The 24,938-nt window shown below is 38.4% G+C and overlaps 1 protein-coding gene across 3 annotated transcripts in view; it reads right to left on the minus strand.

The window, feature by feature from the left end:
- The window catches only part of LGR4 (leucine rich repeat containing G protein-coupled receptor 4), a 75,926-nt gene that overhangs the window by 9,014 nt on the left and 41,974 nt on the right, over positions 1 to 24,938 (minus strand). For all 3 annotated transcript variants that reach the window (XM_083885331.1, XM_083885330.1, XM_083885332.1), the window contains exons 3-13: positions 20,577 to 20,648; positions 19,034 to 19,105; positions 10,436 to 10,651; positions 9,719 to 9,790; positions 8,266 to 8,334; positions 7,676 to 7,747; positions 7,518 to 7,589; positions 6,795 to 6,863; positions 6,320 to 6,391; positions 1,063 to 1,128; positions 361 to 432 (exon numbers count right to left, since the gene is read on the minus strand). In XM_083885331.1, coding sequence (XP_083741457.1) covers positions 361 to 432; positions 1,063 to 1,128; positions 6,320 to 6,391; positions 6,795 to 6,863; positions 7,518 to 7,589; positions 7,676 to 7,747; positions 8,266 to 8,334; positions 9,719 to 9,790; positions 10,436 to 10,651; positions 19,034 to 19,105; positions 20,577 to 20,648 — 924 coding nt within the window. The remainder of the gene's footprint in view (positions 1 to 360; positions 433 to 1,062; positions 1,129 to 6,319; positions 6,392 to 6,794; positions 6,864 to 7,517; positions 7,590 to 7,675; positions 7,748 to 8,265; positions 8,335 to 9,718; positions 9,791 to 10,435; positions 10,652 to 19,033; positions 19,106 to 20,576; positions 20,649 to 24,938) is intronic.

Raw genomic sequence — 24,938 nt, forward strand, 5'->3', positions numbered from 1 at the left:
TTTCCAGCTAACTTAATATAGCTTGAGTTGTAAGGGGAGAGGATAATTTTGTTTACTTATCTGCTTCTCCTGAGGGAAACAGATAGGATCTCTCCAACAAATACTACATAATGAAATAGTATAGTTACTATGCAAAATACTGGATCACTGAAAAAAATCTCAGTTTTAGACTTCATCTTTATAGAAGTATTTTTATAGGCTAGAGAAATAAAATGGAGAATAGAAGGAACAGGGCTGAAACTGGCTGCTGGCCTTTTGCCATCAATCTAATTTGTAACACCAAACCCCAGCATCAGTTTACAGGGGAATGAAAAACATGACCTTGTTTCACTCAACATGCAGTGACATATATGCACTTACAGGACACGAAGGGAGGATAGTCCTTGAAAAGTGTCCTCCGCAATTTCATGGATTTGATTATGCTGTAAGGAACTGCAAAGGGAAGAAGCAGAAACAGAACTTTATTAGCTGATTTCAAATGAAGGGATAGCTTGGTGTCTGCTAATGGATGGCTTTAACCTTATCAATGACAAGATTTTACTCATTTCCCCTTGCAGACAGACTGTCAAGTATTTTGTATCAGCTATGTAAATACAACCATGAAGCACTTTCGTGGCACCTCTGCCTAATCCCAATTCACAACTCATTTAATTTAGAAGAGACTATTAAGTGTGGACTGAAGTACTTTCAAACTAAAAATAACACTTTGTGAACAGTGAAGAGTCATACTGAAATTTAAAACAACTCTCCATTCTGCATGGAGTCTTTAGGCATATTCTAACCATTCCGTTTATGTGCATAGCAATACTACTATGAAATGAAGGATTAAGCTGTGTCTTTCATTTCTTTTGTGCCACAGGAATAATTAAGCATTAGCTAATTAAGGAAAGCACAAGTGGTTGAATTCTCTGTCCTGGACACTTCTCATATGAGATCACCATATTATCTCTCTGTCCTTAATTTTTGAAAATTAGATCAAACATGAAGCAAAAAAGTCTCTAGAGATGTGGATTCAGAATACTAAGGAGTTTATAAAAATAAACAACACTTATTTCTACTTACATTTCCTCCAAAGTGTGGCAGCCCTTAAAACTTGGGAGATCCTTTATATTGTTATAAGACAAGTCCCTTCAGAACAGAAAATGGGAGAAGGGTGTTTAGTTCAACTCCTTTCTACTTTAAACATCTCATCACTTCTAACTATTAAACAGATAGACAGAAAAATCATCCTATTGGTACCATTCTACTGAAAAACTACGGATAATTTAGAGAAAATAACAGAGGGAATCACAACTGTGAACTCTGCATCTCAGTATACACATACCCTAAAAACATTTAGGGCATGCTCCCTGAATTCTGAGAGATATAATCTGAAAAAAGCAGGTTTATAACCTTCTTTTTTAGAATAAACTAGGTAAATTGTATGTAAAGCACAAATTTGGTGCCAATCTGGTTTGGTGTGCTGGTAATTGCTTAAGCAAAGCTAGGAAAGGTCAGAATGTTCTGTGAAACAATGCAGCAAAAGAAGACTAGAAACAAGTCAACAACCTTAAAATTTCTATTTGAAAGGGATATGGCTGTTTGAAAACAAATTCCACCTCATCCTTTTTTCTCCCCTGTTTTCTTCTATCAAACAACATATTTTTTCTCCTCCCTTTTTCAGGATTTGCCTTTGTTCCACATTTTCCTGTGTATATCCTTTGCAAACATGATTTGTCCCCATCCTCCTAATGGTTTCAGTTACCAGTCCTCTTGTGATGACTTTAGGAATTGTATCCTCATTTGTTTCTTTAGCCCAGAAATAAGTTTTGCATCTTTAAAACTAGATCTGAGAGTGAAGTGTGGGAGAAGGAGAAGTGGTGGAATGTCTAAGGTGGTTGTATTAGAAAACATGGAGATTAGAGTGTTTCCTTCTTGTAGAGTGTTGTCTGTGGCACAGAGGAGGAGAGAGTTCTCCTTCGCTTTCAGTTAGTTTTTTTTTAGCTAGCTGAAGCAGAAGTGTGGCACAGATATCTGTGTGCAGATGATCTCTATATGCAGCAAACTCAGTGGAAGACCCTAGAACAAGGGATTCAATGCTTGAGAGAAATGGCAGTGGCAGAGATTGTCTTCTCAGATCACCTAACAACTAGGAATCCAGACTTGGTACCATGTACATCTATGATTTGGCAGAAGCTTGTATGACTTAGGCCACAAGAATATGCTTCTGCTTTAGCAATAATGAAGTGAGATGACACTCACTAGCAATAATGAAGTGAGGAGACCATGCTTGATATGGCAAAGAAGCTTCATGCATGGCCCAACACATGCAAGAATTGCAGCTGGGGAAACGCGTCTGCAGAAATTAGAAGACAAGATAGAGGAGAATCCCAAGAAACTCTGGGAGGAGATTTAAGAGGACTTTGTCCAAATCTTGGCAGTTCAGATGAGAGGTTCTGGCACCAAACACAGACACCCCTCAGATAGGGAGAGAAGGTACACCCCAGTGAGGTGAGGTGTGGTTCTTCCTGCATCATTGTGGAGAAAACACACAGGAGGTGGGATGAAAAATCCACTGCTGCTCTGCTGCAATGGGTGCTTGACTTGAAGGACTGCAAGACTCAGAGAGGAAGTTCCACCAAAAAGGAAGCAGCTCCAGTAACCTGTAGCCAAACTGCCAGGTATGATGATGCAATGATGATGACACATCTGATCCCCTTAAAGGAACCTCCAAGACACATGCCCAGGGAAAAAAGCCAGGCTTAGAGGGGCCCTGCCTCTAAGCCAGATAGAGGCTAGGGAAAACCTGGCTTAGTGGTTTAGGACTGTGTGGATTAGCTGGCCGGGCACATCAGAACCAGAACAATATGAGGCCTTGGTCAACACTAATGCACAGTGCACACTAATCCCATCAAGACGTGTGGAGGCAGAATCTGATTCTATTGCTGGCATGACGGGGGGATCACAGGATTTGACTCAGTGGAAGCTGATGTGAGTCTGACTGGAAATGAGTAGAAGAAACATCCTATTGCGACTGACCCAGAGCCTCCATGCATTTTGGGTACAGACTACCTCCGAAATGGGTATTTCAAAGATCCAAAGGGACTCAGATGGGTGTTTGGGATGGCGGCTGTAGAGGCAGATGGTGTTAAGCAATTGAACACTTTGCCTGGACTATCAGAGAATCCATCTGCTGTAGGACTTCTGAAGGGGCAAGAGCAAGGAGTACCAATTGCCACCTTGACAGTGCACCGCCCGGCAGTATCGGACGAATCGAGAAACCATGATCCCCATCCTCAAGATGATCCAAGAGCTGGAGAGCCAAGGGGTGGTCAGCAAAACCCACTCACCCTTCAACAGCCCCATCTGGCCTGTGCGCAAGTCTGATGGAGAACCGAGACTGACTGTGGACTACCGTGCATTGAATGAAGTGACTCCACCACTGAGCACTGCTGTGCTGGACATGCTGGAACTCCAGTAGGAGCCGGAGTCCAAGGCAGCAAGGTGGTATGCCACTGTTGACATTGCTAACATGTTTTTCTCCATTCCTCTGGAGAAAAACTTGCATTCTCCCGCAGAATGCAGGCCTCAGTTTGCTTTCACATGGAGGGGAGCGCAGTACACCTGGAACTGACTGCCCCAGGGGTGGAAACACAGCCCCACCATCTGCCATGGACTGATCCAGACTGCACTAGAAAAAGGTGAGGCTCTAGAACATCTACAGTACATCAATGGCATCATTGTGTGGGAGAACAACAGTGGAAGTATTTGAGAGAGACGATCATCCAGATTCTTCTGAAAGCTGGCTTTGCCATCAAGAAGAGCAAAGTTAAAGGACCTGCTCTAGAGATCCAGTTCCTGGGAGTGAAGTAGCAGGATGGACAGCGTCAGATTCCCACTGATGTCATCAATAAGATCACAGCAATGTCTCCACCAACTAACAAGAAGGAAACACAAGCTTTCCTAGGTGCCACAGGCTTTTGGAGAATGCACATTCTTGAGTACAGCCAGATTGTGAGCCCTCTCTACCTGTTTGCCTGCAAGAATACTTAACAGTGGGGCCGGCCCTGAACAGCAGCAAGCCTTTGCCCAGATCAATCAGGAGATCACTTATGCAGTGGCCCTTGGCCCAGTCAGGACAGGACCAGATGTGAATAAGTGCTCTACTGTGCAGCCAGGAGCCATGGTCTGTCCTGGAGCCTTTGGCAGAAGGTGCCTGGGGAGACTCAAGACTAGAATTTTGGAGTCAAAGCTACAGAGGGTCTCAAGCCAACTACACTCTGACACAGAGGCAAATCCTGGCCGCCTATGAAGGAGTCCAAGTTGCCTCAGAGGTAACAGACACTGAAGCACACAACTCCTCCTGTCACCCCGACTACTGGTTCTGGGGTGGATGTTCAAGGCTAAGGTTCCCTCTACCCGCCATACCATGAATGTCACATGGAGCAAATGGATTGCTCTCATCACACAGCACCCCTGTATTGGAAAACTGAATCACCCTGTTCTTTTGGAGATAATTACAAATTGGCATGAAGGTGAAAACCTCATGGATGAAGAGGAACAAGTACAAGTGACACATGCTGAAGAAGCTCCACCGTACAACCAACTGCCAGCAGAAGAAACACATTACACTCTTTACAGATGGTTCCTGTCGCATTGTGGGGATGAACCAGAAGTGGAAAGCAGCCGTATGGAGCCCCACATGACAGGTCGCAGGAGCCACTGAAGGAGAAGCTGGGTTGAGCCAACTTGCTGAACTCAAAGCCGTTCAATTGGCCCCGGATATTGCTGAAAGAGAGAAGTGGCCAAAGCTCTACCTCTACACTGATTCAGAGATGGTAGCCAGTGCTCTGTGGGGATGGCTGGAGAAGTGGAAAAATGCTAGTTGGCAGCATAGGGGAGAACCAATTTGGGTTGCTGAAGAGTGGAAAGACATTGTTACCATGGCAGAGAAACTGTGAAAGTCCACCATATAGATGTGCATGTCCCCAAGAGTCGGGCTAATGAGGAGCACCAAAACAACAAGCAGGTAGATGAGGCTGCAAAGATAGAGGTGTCAAAGATAGAGTTAGATTGGCAGCACAAGAGAGAGTTGTTCCTAGCTCGATGGGCCCATGATGCTTCCGGTCATCAGGGCAGAGATACCACCTATAAGTGGGCACAAGACCGAGGGGTGAATCTAACCATGGACAGCATTTCTCAGGTTATCCATGACTGTGACACATGTGCTGCAATCAGGCAGGCCAAGCAAGTGAAGCCCCTATGGTATGGTGGGCAGTGGTCCAAATATAAGTATGGGGAGGCCTGGCAGATTGATTAAATTACACTACCCAGACACACCAAGGCAAGCACTACAAGCACAAACCCAAGAAGAAGACACCACTGCATGGATAGAGACCTACCCTGTGCCTCATGCTACAGCCCATAACACCATCCATACCACCTCAAAAAGCAAGTCCTTTGGAGGCATGGTACCCCTGAGAGGACTGAGTCAGACAATGGGACTCATTTCAAGACCAGCCTTATCAACACCTGTGGCCCATTAGGGCCTAGGATGCTGCATTCTGGCACTGTAAAGACTGATAAGAGAGTGAGCGAGCCGGGCTACACCCCATAAAAAGGACTTTCTGAATTTGCAATCTCTTCAGAACAGCAAGAGGTTTTATTGTTTAATACGACTCCTTTTCTGTGCTAGTGAATGCTTTGCTTGTTAAATTAACAGTTTTTTCCACTTTTCTCCATGGAAATCTTCTCTGGAACCAGTAGGGGGAGGGCCTGCTTGAATTTTGTTTTCTAGAGACCCCATTTGGAGGTTTTCTCCTAAATTTGCCCTAAACCAAGACACCAATTTGGGTTTTTTTCCCATCAATTTTAACACATCCTCACTGCTTTTTATGTCTAGCCTTTGTATTGCTATGTTCTTCCTCATTCTTATCTCCATTTCTTTTGGTTCCTGATGCTCTGTTCCTGAACACAAAAAGTCAAAGCAGTATAACTGAACTCTTCTTTAACCTCTGAACGTACATGACTACTGTTGTGTTAAGAATGAATGCTGGCAGAACAAATTTGAAGATTGGTCTCTGCAGCACACCTTACATCTCTCTTGTAACATGTGAAAGAAATGTAACATATCCCTATAAAGGGGACTCTGATTAAGGGATGTAAAGCATTACATCAAATCCGCCAAAAATCTTGATTTGAACAATCAAGAAACCACATTCTCAACTTTGGTAGAACTACTAGGATCAAAAATTCAAAGCAACACTTCTATTTTAGATTAGATTTAAGTTTCTTTCAAAACATTCTGATGCATGAAGAGAGGCACAATATGTATACTTACAAAGTTCGAAGTGCCTTTTGCTCTTGGCATAAATTAAAAGGAATATTGTTTATCTTGGTCCCTGTAAGAGTTCTGTGGGGAAAAAAAAAACCAACAAACCCACACATATAAATGCTTATTTTGTTTATGACAGATGGTGTAACAATGATATATAATAATAGAATGCTATTGGGGGCCTAGATTCACCCTCTAAAATTTTTTTTCTTTGTTTGGAAGAGGACAATTTTTCTGTTTTTCAGTTCTGGGAGAGGGCGTTAGTATCAATGGCCTTTTTCATAAGCTTTTCTCAGCTTCCCCTACTTAAAAAAAAAATAAAATTATGTGGCACCCAGGTATCACAGTGAGGAAAACTGTATCATTACATTTACTGACAGGAAGAGAACATACACGCAGTTGTTCTCCAGATCCATCAATCTTATTTCAATTACTTCACAAGAGGCAAATCCAAGAATTTATTTCTGCAGAAGACACTTACAAGCTCTCCAGATTTATGGTTCCTGTCAAATTAGGAAACCACTGCACCATGCTGGCACCCCGAATGACCCTAAAAAAAATCCCCATGAAAATTAGCTGTGAACTATTATTAAATTCATTTGTGACATTCAGTCTTATTATCCAGTAGATATTTACACCAAGGAGACATTCTAACATTCTTATTGCTTTTAAATTTTACATTTGAATAATGTGGGAAAGATTGTCTTTTCACTGCTTCTTACTATTTGCTTAATAAATTAGTCCTTCATGACCAAACAATTGGAATTCATCAAACTGGAAAGAGTGTTATCGATATACATATGAAAATTGTAGTTTGTAGTTCAAAGTCTCACTCCATTTTGCTTATTCATCACCTCTAGAAGTGATATCTTCTAAGAGCATATATGCACTAACCTGCAAAACATTCTCACAATGTACATCCCTGCTCAAAAAACCTACAAAGGACATACTGCAGACTGTTTAACTAGGAATCTGAGCATTTGGTCTTGGGTTATGTATCTTATGAAAGGTAATTAAAAGTTGTAGAGTATATTTAATAGAGCTTCTTAAGAAACTAGATATTCCCAATAATAACAATATTTATTAAAACTTACTGAAAAAAACCCTCTAACGTAAGATGGAATCAAAAAAATTATTTATTTTGAGTTCTTAGCCACACCATTTCATACCATTTATGGTATGGTATTGTCAACAAGCTACTTACAGGGAATGCAGATCTGACAGATTCTGAAATGCTGAGCTCCCCACAAAAGACAAAGGATTATCATACAAATGTCTGGGAAATAAAAAACACGTTTCAGTGTTTATTTTTATAGTCACCATCTGCTAAAGGCTAAAAATAGATGGATGAAAATTACTTACATCGTTCTTAGAAGGGGGTTTCCTGCAAATGCACCATCAGGAATTACGGAAATGTAGTTACTGTGAAATCCCCTAAAGATATTAGCAAAGAAAAACCCAACATTTAAAACTATACTGCCCGCAGATTCAACTAGTAGTCACTTTCATCACATCTACTCAATTCCCAATCCTGCCATAACAAGGACTGCAACAGGACTAAGTCAATCTGTAGGACTAACTTTAAAGGGGTGATTTCTGTCTACTGCACATATGCTAAACTGAAAATATTTCATTAGAAAGAAATTCTTTTGACCAGACATGATGCTGTACTTTCATTTTTCTCACTCATCTCTTAAGGAGAGGACAAGGAAAATGTGCATCGTCAATGAGTACCTAATTGCCTGCTTATGTAACTCCAAAATTATTTTCAACACATCCTCTCTAGATGATGATTATATTTTCTTTTAATTATACCTTCACTTAGCATAACTTAACCTAATTTAGGCTCCTGCACAAGAAGACATGCATTCTTAAATCTAGGAATTTGTTTTTCCTTTTCGTGTATGAAAAGGAGAAAGAAAAGGTAAAAAGGGAAAATAAGTAATACTCACAACTCCTTTAGGCTTGGAAGTGCTTTTATGGCTTCAGGGAACTCTACCATGTTATTGTAATTTAAATCTCTAGAAGAAACAACGCAAGAATTAGAAGATTTTTAACAGTAGCCATGAATTGTCAAAATAATTTTTGTTTAAGATAGTCCAACAAAAGAAAAGAGTTCTCAGAACACCTTTAACTAGACCATAGAATAACCAACTTAGTCTTCTGATGTTTTACATGCTTTATAACCAGCTAATAACTTAGGTAAGATATCTAATATTACCCAGGGATTAGCCATATTAAGTCAAATAATATTTCCTTACAGCAAAACTCAGTATTTTTCAATACCTCACAGATGTTTTCTTTAACAGAATTTACACAGAAATGAACTACAATTTCAAAGTTTTTTTTAAAAAAGTAGATACAAATTACTACTCTTTATTATCATCTTACTAAGAATATTTTTGTCAAGGTTTCATAAAACAGTAAATAAGCCACTATGTAAAAGCAGATCTTGCAGCAAAACCAATTATAAATACTGATTAGAAGCACAGAAAAACCTCATGACAGATTGGTGATGGGGATCTCTTGAATTCTCATTTAACTTGTCACTATTCTACCATGTCAGGACCTCTGCAAAAGGAATTCCTTATAAATGGCAAAAACCATTTTCCGAGTCTTATATCAGCTGTATCTATTTACAAAGCACATCATTACTTAACTGAGGTTGTAAGAGGATGATAAGATGAAGCAAGTAGCATTTCTGGACTCATCTATCCTCATGTTAACAGAGGTTGTCATTGGCTTGCCCTTACCCTCCTTCGTTAGTTTTACTTATGTAGCATTCTCCAAAGCATAAAAGAGGTGCTACTGAGGGAGATATTGCTTATTAGACATTCAGTGAGCGAGCTGAAGGGGAATGGGAAATATAATCCAAGCAGCTGAAAGCCATTCCTTGCCAGTGAGGCAGTCAGGAGGTTTAGAACGAGGAACAGTGGAGCAACAGCCCTCTGAGATCCCTCAGAAACCTCCTACTGTCACACAATAGCTTTGGCAATGTGTCCTATATATGTTTAACCCTACAGGAAATCTGAGAAACAAATATTTGTACCTTATCATTCATGGGGCCACTTGTGATCTACCTACCTGACTCAGCAGAGTGCTATGCAAAGATACACCAGCTAGACCAGGGCTACAATCATTAAAGTCACATCATTCAGCATGACATTTCACCCAGGCTAATATTTACCTGTTTCTCAATGTAGTTAATTAGTTTTTGGTCAAGCAGTGCACTGATACCAGCCTTCAGTTCTGAAAGCTGAGCTGGACCTAAGTGTCAGTGGCATGTGTTGCACAGTGCATGTACGCCCAATTTGCAAAACTTTCATCATACCAGTATGGCAACCTTGATTTAAGCTGAGACAGAGACAAACACTGATCAGAAATTATTTTAAGAAACATACTTACAAGGTTTCAAGGTTGTCTAATCCATCAAAACAGTGTTTTCCTATAGTTTTTATTTTATTATTATGGAGATGTCTGAAAAACAAAACCAAAACAAGTGAATGATTTGATATAAGCTAACAAATTAGCAGATATTTCTATGAAATCAAGAGTGTAAAATAGTTTAACAAAAAACATTGCATGGGGTGGAATATTCAGAAAAATATCTTTCACTTCCAGACAGAATATTTCATCCTCATATAGAAAAAGAAAAGACTGCTTGCAGTCAGGATAACCTACTTTAAATCTTTAATCACTATTCAGAAACGTGATAAAAATGTAACATAAACACAGAAATCAAACTAATTTTTCATATTATTCCATGGAGATTTTTAAGACTACAAAGAAACAAGTTTCAGATAAAACAGTTTTTTTTTTTCTTTTAGTATCTCTGAAAGCTTTATTTGACAACCATTGTTTTGAAACATTCATTATATAATGAGATGTCATAAATCGAATCTCACTACCCATGGCCCATGTGACTTTTTGTTTAGGACAAAGTCTTAAGCAAACCTTCAGCAGGTTCTCTAATATACATGGTATCATCTCATGTTGGCAGTATAGGCTATTACTAGTCAACTGAGCTAAAACACAGCAAAATAATAATTTTTGATGCCCTAGATTAATCAAAACTGTAACTCAGGAAAAAAGCAAAGTGTCCTATGAAATACAAATACTCACAGAACAACAAGACTTGAAAGGTTTGTAAATGCATAGTCAGGAATGTGCGTTATTTTGTTGAGAGCCAGTGTTAAGGCTTGCAGAGAGGGGAGATTGCTGAGTGGATGGATTGGAACTTCTGTCAAACTGTTGTCATCCAACCAAAGGTGACGCAGCTGCACAAGACCCTCAAAACTGTCCTCTGGTATGGCAGTAATATGGTTAGCATCTAAACGCCTATATTAAAACAGAAAGAGTTCATGTAACAAACTTGCAAACTAAGATCAGCAAAAATACCAGTTGAAGTCCTACTATTCATGAACATCTTTTTGCAAGCTTCTGCATCTTCCCTGAAATAATTCAATACTGCAAAATTTGAAGTTTTATTGGAAGAAGCATGAAAACCTTTTCAAGGCAAATGAATAGCCCATAAAATAAAGTTTCATAATAAACTTTGCAAACATTTTTAATAAAACATTTGAACAAATTGATATGCTTATAATCAGGTAACCAAAATGAATTAATAACTCTATAAGGCATCTCCCACAAAATCCCGAGCTTCTAAGACTGCAACAAATCTTTAAAACAGTAGCTTGACATCTAAGATTGCAGAGGCATTTACTCATTTGTATGTATTATTCATACATCTACCTTGTTGATAGCATCATATACTGTTGTATACTTTGTGGTACTGCTATGCAACAAAAAACTTTTAGAGAACAAGATTATTAAAAGCTGTTTGTGAGCAAAGTCAAAGTTATGAATTATCCCAACAAATGAAACATCTCAACTAAAACTGATTGCTCTCTTGCACCTAATCTTTTCTAACATTCTGCACAACAAAATGCAAAATAGCACATCAGCACTATTAACTATCATATATCACTGGATCTGCCATTGTACTTTTTCCCTAAATGAATGCCAATTGCAAAATTAGATACAGTAAACTGTCCTGGTTCCAGCCATAACAGGGTTAATTTTTGTGATAACTATGAGGCAACAAGGGGACATACCTAGGACCCAGAGGTTATTCAATATCCTGGGAAGACGCAATACACTCATAAAGCAGTGATAATCCATGGACTTTATTGGGTCTGAGAAGGCATAGAGCACTGGGCAATATTTGATGGCCCTCTGACCTAAAGGCTGTCTTCTCTAGGTCAACATACAGCTGAATCATAGTGAGTTTGCTGCAAACACAACAGAAAGCACCATGCACAACTGATTTGAAATGACAGCTGTACCAGCTATGGTGCATTGTGCTGCTGTGCAGGGAGAGAGAATACATATACCCTCCTCCATTAACATGGATGCTGATTAACATATATATCAGCACAGCTCTGGAATTATGTTATCACCCTCTGGTTTCTAAAGCCGTGATCACATATGCTCTTGAAAATCTAGCTGGGTTAGTTTCAGAATTTCCTCCAGCCATTCATCCTGTCCTTCTCTGGGCAGGCAGTGTGGACCCAGTCACTTTACTGCATTTGTCCCCAGGCACAGTCACAACAGATCTGGATCCCAACACTTAAAGGACATGCAGAATACAAAGGGTGGAGACAACCCTAACTAAGAATTAATGCAGAAGACAAGCTGATCACAAATTTAACACATTTAATCTTTTTCCTTAAAACAGAGGTTGTGATGCATGTGGTTTGCATATTTCAAATTATTACGAAAAAAGTAATCAGCTGAGTTTCCATGTCAAAAAGTACACCAAATTAAGCAACGAATATACTATTACAAGCGAGAACTTACAAAATTGTCTGCAGACAAAGTTTTCTCCTAAGATGAGAGAGGTGTCATTAGCTCTAAAGCTGTGCATCAAAGAGGTTATTTCTATGGTTCATATGGTGGCATCCCCTTATCATTTGCCCCATGGTCTGACAGGTGTGTATGCTATTCTATTGGAATGCTCTTAGGCTGCATGGAAATTAGAACATTGCAGAGAAATTGAAGTCTGATGATAATAAAGGAGGAAAACAAAGAGGCTGGGGGAAGAGAGGAAAACAGCCTAAGGCTCTGCTTCAGGAAAAAAAGCAACTAGAAATTACCTTCTCTCCTAAATTTTAAGCTCCCTGAAGATCAAAGAATTATTTCCCAATGGAATAAACATATCTGAGTCTTCTAATTTCTCCCTACCTCTTCCCCACTTTTTTCCGGTGGGTATTTTTCGTGTTTGTTTTGTTGGGCTCTTTTTTGTTTGTTTGTTTTGCTGGGAGAAGGGGTTGATTTGGGTTTTTTAAAGAGAAGCAGCATACTCAAGAGATAGGCCTCAATCATTGTGCCTGCTCATCTAGTCCATTTGTACTTCCACTGGGGCCTTGCTAAATTCCATTTTTCTAGGAGACTTAGGAAAACAAAAGCACACAAAAAGGCCACACATCCTGCTCCTCCTCTCTCAGCCTTAAAGAAGGAGGTGAACACACGAAGGATGGACACACACAAAATGATTTGAACACAGCCAGGGAGAACAAAGACGGTCATGGAGATGATGTTGGACCCGGAATTTTTAGTTTGCTTTGCCAAGACCTCTGTTCCCCAGAACAGGTGGATCAAGTACCCAAGTAACCATACTTTAAACTGACGACTGTCCACAGCCATCCAATCTGTCGTTTTTATTTTCTCCAGCCCATTGCAGGAAAGATGAGAGGGGAAAGAACACCACCAGTCACCACTGACATTGAGCAGCAAAGTTTGGAAAGTGAAAAAAATACTTTTAAGTTATTTGGCCTTATCCACTATTTTTTGTGTTCCTTCGTTTCTCCTAAGAGCCTAATATGCCATGGTTATGTTTTTTTCTCTTTCAAGCAGTCAAAGCTTATCCACATGATACTGAATGCACAAAACACAGCTGAAACACTCCTATTGAGTGTGAAATGCACATAACAAAGCACTTAGTGAAACAACTGAAAAGCAAACTTAAAATACTTGACAACTTTCACAAAATATTAACAATTAAAAAACACAACTTTTTTTAAGGTAGATAAGAGAATATTACCTAGGTCAAATAATTACCAAAGAACAAGCAATATTCTTTGCTTGGACTGGACTTTCTATAAAGACTGTCTTTTTCCATTATCCATTATATATTTGTATCCAAAGATACAAATATATTCTTCAAATTAGAGCTTGCAGCAGGTACCTTAATCTTCCAGAAGCTACTCCAATTTCGGCTTTCTCATAGGCACTGGTTTGTGAGAGACCTTTACATTTTAGTCTATAAATTAAGAGTTCAGTTGTGGAGTTGTCATCTTCACTTTTATTCCTCTCATGATCCTTCCTCACACAAGCACCAACTCCAGGAGAAGAAAAGAGCAGGAGGATAAAAGAAATCTAAATATTCAGCTCTTACATCAGTACTTGATATATTGTTCAAACAGGACATAACAAGGTCTTCAAACAATTGACTCTACCTTAAGGAAACCAGAACTTCTAAGAATGCCTGCCTCAATTCCAATGAATAGAAGTTTCAAATCTGATGCGCAGATATAAATGAATTTTACATACAAATGTACACACACTGCTAAGGGCAACTGCCCTACAGCCTGCATCCCCTATAGGAACACCTGAGAGGCCTCCAGGACCAGCCTCCTAGCCTCACTAGCTCCCATCTCTGAGCACAGGCAGGCTTCAGCAACTAGGAAATTTTAACAGCTTTGTACTAATAGCCTAATTAAGAGCCTTGTACAGCAGGAGTTTACTGCTGATGTTCATAAAAGGCAAATCACTCCCAGCTCTTGCGTTAAACCACTTCTCAATGGCAATCATTAACGAACATTGCTCTTTAAAGTGCTCCTTCAAAAACCACAAAGAAATCGCTCCAATAACAGTGGAGTAGATTTTTAGGTCTTGAAGTTGAGTACTGATAAGCCTGGTATCTCAGAAATCCTGCTACAGTGGGAGGAAATAACCCATGTTAACAGAGGTACTTTAAAACACTCTTGAGTGTTTGCTCACCATTTCAAGCAATGACTCTCTGTGCATTCATTTTATGTTCAGAATATCAATACAAAGATTTGCTTTATTCAAAGACAAATTTACAGCAGTCCTCAGAAACTAATGATCCATGCCAAAGCTATTTCAATCACCAGTAGTGATGTGCTAGCACATCTGTTTCTTCCATCTAAATGTTTAGATGGTACCAGTCAGAGTTCATAGTTTGCTGCAAAATACCCACAGAGGATTCAGCTAATTTTGTTTACATGCTATTTAACTTTTACCATCTAAGTTTCTGATCATTCAATTTTTAAATAATTCCCTGATTTTTTTTAAACTTAGCAATTCCTTAAGGAAGCCCAGACAGTTTAAAAAAGCTACAATAATCCCAGAAACCCCTGAAGTTCACAAAAAACCATACCTCACTTTCAAGGAAAACAGAACACCTTCTAAAGGTAATGACAGCATAGAAAAATATGTCAAGTATACAAAGCAGTATATTTAAAGATTTTTCAGCACAATCAGATATGCTCAGAAGAGCTTTTATACATTCTTAACTCTCAACATTCAAGGATGAAAAACATATTCAGTGTATTCAAGTCTGTAGGTTAAAGAGAAAATGTGTCAATTTCTTCCATTCCCATTCTGATTAATTCCATATCTTAACATAGACTAAATTTGACAGCTGATGCCCTTTAACCCCTTAATAACAGCAAAGCAGGAAACTAGAAAACTTCTGAAGACAAACCATTAAAAGTTGCTTAGCTGAAAAGACACCTGCCACAGTTAGGGGTGCATACTACATATAAAACCCCTTAGTGTCTTAACTTCATCTAGTCATTGCTGTTGATGAACACCTTCCACAGACTACCAAACACTATTGTTCCTACAGATATCCCTGGTCTTTCCAAACTCTATAATCCAGACTCAACATTATCAACACAAGCCCAAGGCACTCTCTAAGAAGAAAATTGCAGAATAAGAGCAGAACTCTATTTTTTTATATAAACTTGTGTTTGCATTGTTCTCTCCAAATTCAGGGATCTTTCCTTCTGACACATTTTGCATTTATGGTTTATGTTACTTGAAATTGTCAGCAACAACTATGGCTTAAAACTGGGCAGTTTCATTACCAGCAAAATGTTTCTAGATTTGACTTTTTTAAATAAATACAAATATTAACTTGATCTGTAGAAGGAATCCTTTCTAAAATACAAAAAAGCTAGAAATGCAAGACTGTTGCTGGTATGTACTACAGAACGTATTTTAAATGTGTCTTGACTGAAATATGCCTCCATTCTCTGTCCCCCTGCTTTTACCATACATTTTTACCCTGCAAAGCATGATACTACTCTCATTTCAGTTCTACATTAGGACCCTAGTCTTTCCTACCTGGGTCAAGATGATTTCCACTCCCAGAAAATACTATCCCATCCCAGTTGATTCATGCCTGCTGCCTTATCCTGCTTCAAGCCTGCTCCAGCCTCCCAAGATAGCAAACCAGACTGTAAAACTGGTTATGATCCTGCTGTGAGGAAATGGGGCTGTTCAGGGAGCCAGACCTGCCACCAGGTACTGCAGAAAATGACTGCTGACCACACACATGAAGACACTTTATGTGTGCAGCTCAGGTGAACACCCACACAAGAAAGGCAGGAGCTATCACAGTTGAGTATCATGCTGGCATGATCCCAAATCCCAGCAATTTGGCAATGTGGCAGAACAGCTAAGCTGCAGTGCTTTGAACTGTTGCTGCAGAATGCTCTAATATTCCCTGCATGTGGACAAGTGTGCACATGTGCTGGGACAGTAGAACTACAATTATAATAAATAATACCTAATACATTAGCAGATATTGACAGGCTTTCAAAAGACTCCTGGATTTGATGGCAAATGCACAGTGGCAATTAGGTTTCTGGGTTTTTTATTCAAGTGGAATAAACTTTTCCTTTGTAAAGCATCTAAAAGTCTTTGTTTAAATCATGTAATTTCAATATTTGTCACACACTGGGGATTGTACTAGAATATTCCTACTAGTCCTACATAGCTGGGTTTCTGTGGTCAATCAGAGCAACCCTAAAAATTGCTGCAGTTTACAGACCCATTTTACAAATTCCCAGATTCTGGGTCGAAGCTCAGAATAGTGTTACCAAAATAAGTAATCACAGTCAAATATGCCAAGGCACTTAAAGGAGTGGCTTTCCTTAATGTCTTCCCGGTCATTCCCAGGAAGCAGCTTCACATGCTGTGCTACTGCACCTCTGTCTGACCCTTGGATTGCCCATAAACCTCCCCAACACCATTTTTAGATCTAAAATACAAAGTATACCACTTCATGGCCTTGTAATAACAAAAACATGCTGTCAATGCTTTGCAGTAATCAAAATGCATCATGACTATTGTTTGCATTTGAGAAGCTCTTTGTCAGGTTTTTCTGCTACCAAAAGAAGGATGCACAAGCTGGACAACCAGTGGCTTCGCCCTTGGTAGAGCTGTCCCACAATCACACCTATCACAGCAATGTAAGCATACATCATGCCAGATAAACTTTTTTGGGGCGCTATACAGCAAGCTTCCACTCAGTAAAACTCCTTAATTTTGCTAAATTTCACCTCCGTATAAAGAACCCTATTCTAACTCTCTTTTGGAGGCCAGAGCTGGGAAAAATATTTAGTGCAACAGAAAATAAAGAGTTGTTATTTAGTATCAAAACTCAAATTATTCTCAAATTCCTGTCCATTCTAACAAATTACAGTGGTCTTGCAATGCAGATACATCATTCACAGGAACAGAGAGGAACAAACCAAAGGCTGAGTAACATCAGTGGATAGGGAAAAAAAAACGACAAAAACAACATGATAAAAGCTTCCTGAGCTTCAGATTAGCTCAGTTGGTTAGAGTATGGTGCTACTAACACCAAGGTCATGGCTTCAATGCCTGTGAGGATCTTTCACTAGAGAGCTGGATTCAGTGATCCTTCCAACTGAGAATTGTCTCTGATTCTGATACCAGTGACTTCCAGACTGGATCTCCCCACCATATTTCCAACAGTTACCCAGAAATCTCAATTTGGTTTTCCTCAGAAAAAGAAGTAACAAGCAGCTTGCTACTACTTACTAACCTAATTTCCTCCTTTTTCACCATCCTAAAATTGATATATTTTATCATTTGCCCTTGAACAATGACATTTCTAGAAAGGGAAATTTCACCACATTTTAAATTGGTACATTTTAATCGTAAGGATGTTTTCGTCAAGTGATTATAATGATTACATTATAAAATCTTACATAATCATCCTACTATTTTTTCAAAACTAAAATGTTTGCTAACATAGTCATCTTTCCAAAAATATTTAAAAACATACAACTTTTTTAAAAAAGAGAGATGATGGCTTCATTTATACATTATTTTTCTCTTAAACTTTGAAATTTTGTTCCTTCCCTTTTGCACATAACATTATCATCAAATTATCATCACCACCAACTGGAGATTTAATATTTTAAACTTTAATTAGAGAACAAACATTACTGTAAATATGTATAGAAAAAAGTACATTCAGTGAAAATGAAATGGATGATTTGTAGACAAACATTTTTACTAAAGCATCAAAGAAATTCTGGAAGCCAGGAAGAGGTTTTTGTTTTGTTTTAAATTATTACTAAAGGTTTATTGATATCATGCAATTTGAAGGGCTTTTATTACAATGCATAGTATTTGCACCAAGTCCAAAGTATTTTCTCTTCTACACATACACTAAAACAAGAGTGAAATGTAGATGTTGAATTCACTGCTTACTGGAATATCGAAGCAGCTACAGAAAGTAGGGCCAAGATCCAAGCTTAGGGAATGCAGAAAAATACCTCTGCAATAGTCATGCAATAGTTTACCAATCTATTTTGCAAAACTGATTTTTTTTCCCCAAAAATCCATAATCTGAAAGAAACAGTCTTGGGCCAGAAACCTCAACTTTGGCAAAGAGAGAATAATTTACTCTCTCTCCCTCTCTCTCTTTCTGGAGGCAAGCAGGAAGAAGGAAAAATTTTGCAGCCCCTCCCACCTCCTTCTCACAGTGATAGGCATCTACCACCTAGAGAGCTGTAACTAACTATTAAGGTCTGATTAAGAAGCTTTATAAAACATAATAAGCCATGAGATAGTATAAACACATATGAAATAACTTATGTGCAACTAGCAATGATGGCTGAGGTATTCATAACTAACTGTGAGATTTCAACACCTTCCTGTAAAACCAATACTATGCATGGCTCAAGTAATACTTCCCAGAAATCCTTTTTCCTGCTCTGGATACAAAAGACTTGGGCATCACTCCTTTTTGAACAGCATTTAAGAATTTACTTAAATACCTCAGGATGTGGAAGAGGGTTTAGAGTTTAACTAAACCACCACTGCATTCATACAGCAGTCTTGTAACTGGCGTTTGAGTTTTGAAACAGCTTGCATTTGGGTGACTCCTCCAAAGATGACAAATAAAATTCCTTATGAATTTTAATTGTGAAACTTCGTTGCAGTTGCAATTGCACTTTCAGAAACTCCATTTACATTATTACACATACATTATTATACTTCATAACTCTATAGACTAAAGCAAAGGTGTACAGAGTGACTGAAAGTGGAACTTGGAGAACAATCCAAAACCAAAAGCAAAGTAAGGCAACTTACAAGGACTGCAAACCGCTTAATCCTCTGATGGCCTCATTAGGTACAGTCTTCAGCTGATTGTTCTGTAGGGTTCTGTAAAAATCTACTGTGTTAATAAAGTAGAATTTGATAATCATCTTCATCAAAAGTAGAAATAACAGAAAAACCCATAGTCCTGTTATGGATTCCCAGATTTCTAGTGTCTGTAAATGCATGTAGAATTTTCAAGACCAGATACTCAATGAAACAAGAAAACAGTCTATTTCAGTTTTATTTACAACTCATTCATTAACAACATTAACTTGCGCAGAAGAAGTTCTGACACAATATGCTGAAATTCCCTTGGGAACTCGCTGAAGATGTTAAGCAACTTAACACTAAGACAAATTTGCTACAAGAGATGCTATCTTATTGTTTTCTTGTGGAATTATCTTATGCATGCTAGAAAACACACAAACCTCTAATTTTTCCTGAAGTCACATCAATACATAATGCATTAACAATCTAATCTACAAAGTGTGCACCCAACAATGCACCATTGGGCTGAGCCGAATTAAACTATACTGTTGTGAATTTCTTCAAAATTCCCGTATAGGACAATGTACATCATGTGAGTTCTTTTATAAAGAGAATGTAAATAACCTTATAAAATGTTACTCCATTTTGGCGCATGCTGGGGTAAAAATTCAAGTAGACAAATTAACTGTTAATTAAGACCCATGTCCCACATTTTTCCAAGAACTGCCAGAATTTCAGGCACCTCCCGTGTTAGTATTGCAATGGACATGTCTTCAAGAGCTTTGACATTTTGCATTCAATTTACAAAATATCATATTAAATAGTACTGCAAATGGGTAGTTCCCTAATTTGTACCCTGGTAAAAGTGTCTGGTTTTTTTCTTTAAAGCCTCAAGGTCTGCCATTTTTCTAGATATCTCTTTAATTAACTACCTGCTATTACACTGCTAGCATTTGGAAGTATTTACATTATCAGAAATGCTTCAGTTTTCAAATAGAGTTTTTTAAAACTTTAAACAACAGAAAGCTTTATTTATCCTTAGCTATGGAAAAACAACCACTATAAAAATTCTTATCTCAGAAAGAAAAACAAAAGATTTTTTTAATAGTAAGCCATTTTCACCTAGAGAAGCATCAAACTATAGCAATTTTTTCTGTTGCCATGGGGAACAATTCAAACAGTGTATTAAATCTCAAAGTAATAGTACTACCTGATAATGTCAGGGCATCTGACAGAGTACGCTGAAGGGGTAGAGAACAACAAAAACTTACATTTCCTTTTTAGGATTTTTCCTCTGATTCTTCTGCTTCAGAAACAAATAAGTATTCTAATAAAATGCAATAATTATAGTCTAGTCAAGTTCATCACTGTCATCTTAATCACATTTAGCAGGCTTTGTAAAGAAAGAAAGGAAAAAAAAGTAGCAGAGCTATACTTTGGGAGGACAGGGGGCAAAAAAATTTTCTCCAGCCTACCAGTAAACATTCTGGCCATGCACTAAGAAAGCATACAGCTAGCTATGAAGCTCTAAAACCCAATTACTTACAGAACTTTGAGTTCTTTCAAGCCGGACAAGGCCTTTGGATGGATAAAAGTAAGGTCATTGCCAGCCAGTCTCCTGGAAAAAAATTGCAATAATAATTTCAGTCACAAAATACAATGCTTCTAAAACTATCTAACAAGGAAAAGTCAATCCTATATCAAATCTTGCAAGCAATTACCCATTTTGCATTCAATTACACTACATTCACAATCTTCCAAGTTTGTAACAGTTATGTACTTATGGCACATTTTTAACTAGGACACATTACTCAGCCTTGTGGATATTCTTTTGCAAACATGCTAGAAAAAACACACCCTAGAATGATGAAGAACCTTCCTTTGGTACTAGGTTTGACAGTGCATTTACCAACACAATCCTCTGCCTTTCTTCAGCACTGCTCCACCGAAACACATGCTCTGGTATCCACTTATTTTTAATTGATACAGCAGTTTCTAAAGAAAGTATGAAGTTAACTAAAAACAGCTACATGCTACAGCAAAGCAGCAGAAGTCTCTGTGATAATCCCAAATATCAAAACAATATTCACAATCAAGTGGTATGTTCACCCAGTGGTGACAGTATGACCAAGACATAATAGTGGTAAAATTTCATCCTTTTGGTCAGCTATTCAGGGGAACTTTCCAAGAAATAAAACTCTTTTGGGGCAGAGAGAAATGGAACAGGATTCTCAGCCATACACACTCTCTCGCAAAATGTGGCTGGTTTCAAATTTGGACTGCTAGACATTAACACAAAGTCAATTATGAAAATCACTGTGATATTACAAGTAATAAAGACAGGAGATGCTGCAGAATACAAAGCAGGAAACACAAAACAACTGCTTTCAAACAGCTCATTCGCCCTTCCCCAACTCTTTTTTCTTCAGCATTTTACCTCTCCCCTGACCAGTGGATCCTGTGCAGTCCAGCCTTGGTTGAGCTGCTAATAGCTGTATTTTATCAAGGGTAAACACAATAATGCAAAACACCTGGTAATCCATAACTGACAAAAGATGCAAAATTTTCAGCCAAAGTATCTGCTTTTAGACTTGAGTTTCATATCCAAGGCAAGCAAAAGAAATGTTGGACAAGGTTGTGCAATGAAACCATCTGTGAAAATACTACGTACAATCCAGTAAGTGTTAATAATTAAAAAACAATCAATGTGTTTTAACAAAGGTTACAGAATATCAAAACCCACCTCTGCTGTTACAAGGCACTGCGAAGCAAACCAGACACAGTAAAGGGAGACTATTACTTCAAAGAGGCAAACAAAGGAAATAACAAGAGCAACATCTAAAGTATCAGCTTGCCAGAACACAGCAATGTTACTACATTTTTATCTTCTTCTCTAACTACATGGAAAAGATTACCAAAGCATTTAATGCTTACATAGATCGGCTTGCAGAGGAATTAGTGACTTAATAAAATGCTGTCTGACAGAGAGGATGCTAGTTATCTTTATTAAATCCATTTCTCAAATGCAGATAGTTATATTTATAAATCAAGGGAGGACAAGAACACCTTCATGAACAAGAAGGTGACAGCAGATCCTACTTGTTCTTTAAAAACTGTGTTATCTTTGCTTGTTAAGGTATAACTTGCTTGTTGGTTTTTAGTCCTGGTATTTTTACACACCCCCCAATTGCTATGGTTCTGACATCACGAAAAGTATGTTTAAAAAAAATCCCACATCTGCTGACTGCTGAGAAAAGCTTATCTGCATGGCTTTAGTATAATCAAACAGCTCTGTAACTAGAAGAAAATAAGAAGAATCTATGTATGCTTATTCTTGAAATCTGTCTGCCAGCAACCTCAAAATTTCAGAGCTGGGACATGATTTTTCAAATTCTTCAAATTTTTAACATTAATGGAAGTTTCCAAATGGCAACTAAACATTCCCCAAAAATTCGTTTTGTTGTCAGTAGCTTTCCAAATCAACTTGACTAACTTTATGTAGAGGGATGTGGAAGGAGGTTTGCAATATTTCATGTCTTTCTTTCTAACGATTTCTTAAGAAGTTCACTGTAAGCAGAAAGAAGTACTGATGAAACATCCTGGGTCTCTACAGCAGAGAGCCAGTAATCTACAACACACATTTATGTTAAAATGTGTTTGAAACAGCATAATACAAATCAAACAAAATTCAACTGAGGCTGTAGCACCTAATCATTTTGCATACAAACACTACTATGATTACATATTACACAACTCAAGGAGTGGCAGCCCTGGTAAATGTGCAGCTCAGCCAACGTTCCCCATTAATCTGGTGTGTGAGAGGCTTGCCAGGCATGTTCCCTCACCCAAAGAGACTGGGGATTATTATACAGTTGAATAGTCTCCCTCAACCTCAATGTCACTAACAACAACCTAAAGAGCACTGGAAACAAATTACAGCTGAGCCAGAGCAAGACTTGTGTGACTTCAAACAGTAGGACTTTGCTTTCCTCACAGCAACTCCTGCTTCAGCCTTTTTCCAACCAATCAGCAGAAAAAGTCCAACCTTTGTGATCAATTACATTTCCATTTCTCCACTATCTGGCAATGTTCAAGGAAGTGTGCAAAGGCTTTACTAATCCATTTGCCAAATATACATTTATCATGCACATCCTAGGCAGGCAAAGATCAGTATATCACGCACTGCTCTCAACACATTTCCCATGCAGCAGCTGGAAGGACAGAAATGTTTCTCGTTACATAATCAGGTTCATTTTAAAGAGAGAATTGAAAAATTAATACCATACAGTATAGCACACATACAGCATTACAAATGAGGATGTCACTGAAATCATCCAGTCCGGTTTTCCACATTACCTTTTTTAGCAAGTCTTAAAAATATTTATTATTAAATAATTTAAAAGCATTTCTGTTTCTCACTCTCTCACACACACACACTGTAAATGGGCTAAGGGAAATCATAGTTTTACCAAGGCCAAAACTCTAGCACAACAAAGGACACAACTTTCATCTCCTTGCAGCAAGACTCACTCCTGCTTGAGAGCAGCCCTGGAAATTTCTGCTCTATGGTGGGACAACTTCACATTGTCTCAAAGCAGCACCTTAAGGCAGCCATACATTTATACTATCAGGGCTGAGTACCTATTCTTCCCTTCATTCTGAGTGGCAATGGTTACAGAGACCTAGTCTGAAAGTCCATCTGTTGCCACTGAACAACACTACATCAGCATTAATTACAGCTTTCTCCAAAAGGCAGCAAGCTGCAAAACAGATTCACCCACAAAGACAGTAACAATTTAATTAAACAGACAAATGTAAAGTGTCCTGCTGTGCCATAAGGCCACAAAAAACTTTATTTGCTGTCTCTTACTTCTCAAGGCACAGATATAGCAGCAGGAATCATCTGAAGTGGGATGTAAATGTGTATCACACTGACCATGAGTTTTTCTGCTAACTCATTCCTGACTTCTCTCATTTGGAGACTCTGCCAAGGACTGCAGGTATCTGGAATTAGTGCAACTAAGTTAAACCTCGGAGTGGAGCGACTCCTGTGGAGTCACAGCTGTAAAGTATGGCAACCCTAGGTATCTTTCTTGTAATTGCATAGCATTGAATGTTGTAGTCTTCTATTTTTACTTTAGAAATAAATATTGTTTTAATGGTAAATCAGGACAAATTCAAATTCAGATAATTAATTTCAGCACAGCAGGATAACAGAATAGGACACACAGAGAACAAAATCGTTCTGCTAGCCTGTAATACAGAGGTGAGCAATATCCTTTAATCATTAAGTGACACAGTAAATAATCTCCAGATGTGGAGGATACCTTACTGTTACAGACATCAAGATACAATGTAGCTGAAGAACAGCCTTTCATGGTGTCTCATTCCCAGAATACGCAGCAAGCCTTGTTTCTTGCAGTGAAACTGCAGCTAATATTGCTTTCTCTCTTTTGGGAAATTAAATCTTTTGCAATTATGAGTCTGGCAACCCAGCTGCATGTTAACCAAGCCAAGTTAATCACTGGTGTTGCTCCAAAAGTCAGGGAGGGTGTTCCAAGGATACATTTTTGCCTATAACAATTAAAACCATCACTCTTATTATGACAGGACACAATAAAAGTTCTCAGAAACCTCTCTCCTTGTCTTGCATCCTAGATGATCATGAACCTTAGGATACTTGAGCAAAGAGTTTCATATCCTTCTGTCCATCTGAAGGTCTCATGCTTATACAGAAGCATTCTGCTGTGAATTTTGGGTTGTTTTTTCTTTTCCTCTTGGTGCTATGCTCCTAACCTTTTGTCTATCTTGTCTCTGATAAAAATGTAATGGCTACTTTCTCCAATTCTCAAATTCAAATAGTGACACAGACTGCAATCCTGACATATCATAATAAAACACCTGACTT

This window comes from Zosterops lateralis, assembly GCF_965231275.1.
Source record: "Zosterops lateralis genome assembly, contig: SUPER_6_unloc_1, whole genome shotgun sequence".
NCBI lineage: Eukaryota > Metazoa > Chordata > Aves > Passeriformes > Zosteropidae > Zosterops > Zosterops lateralis.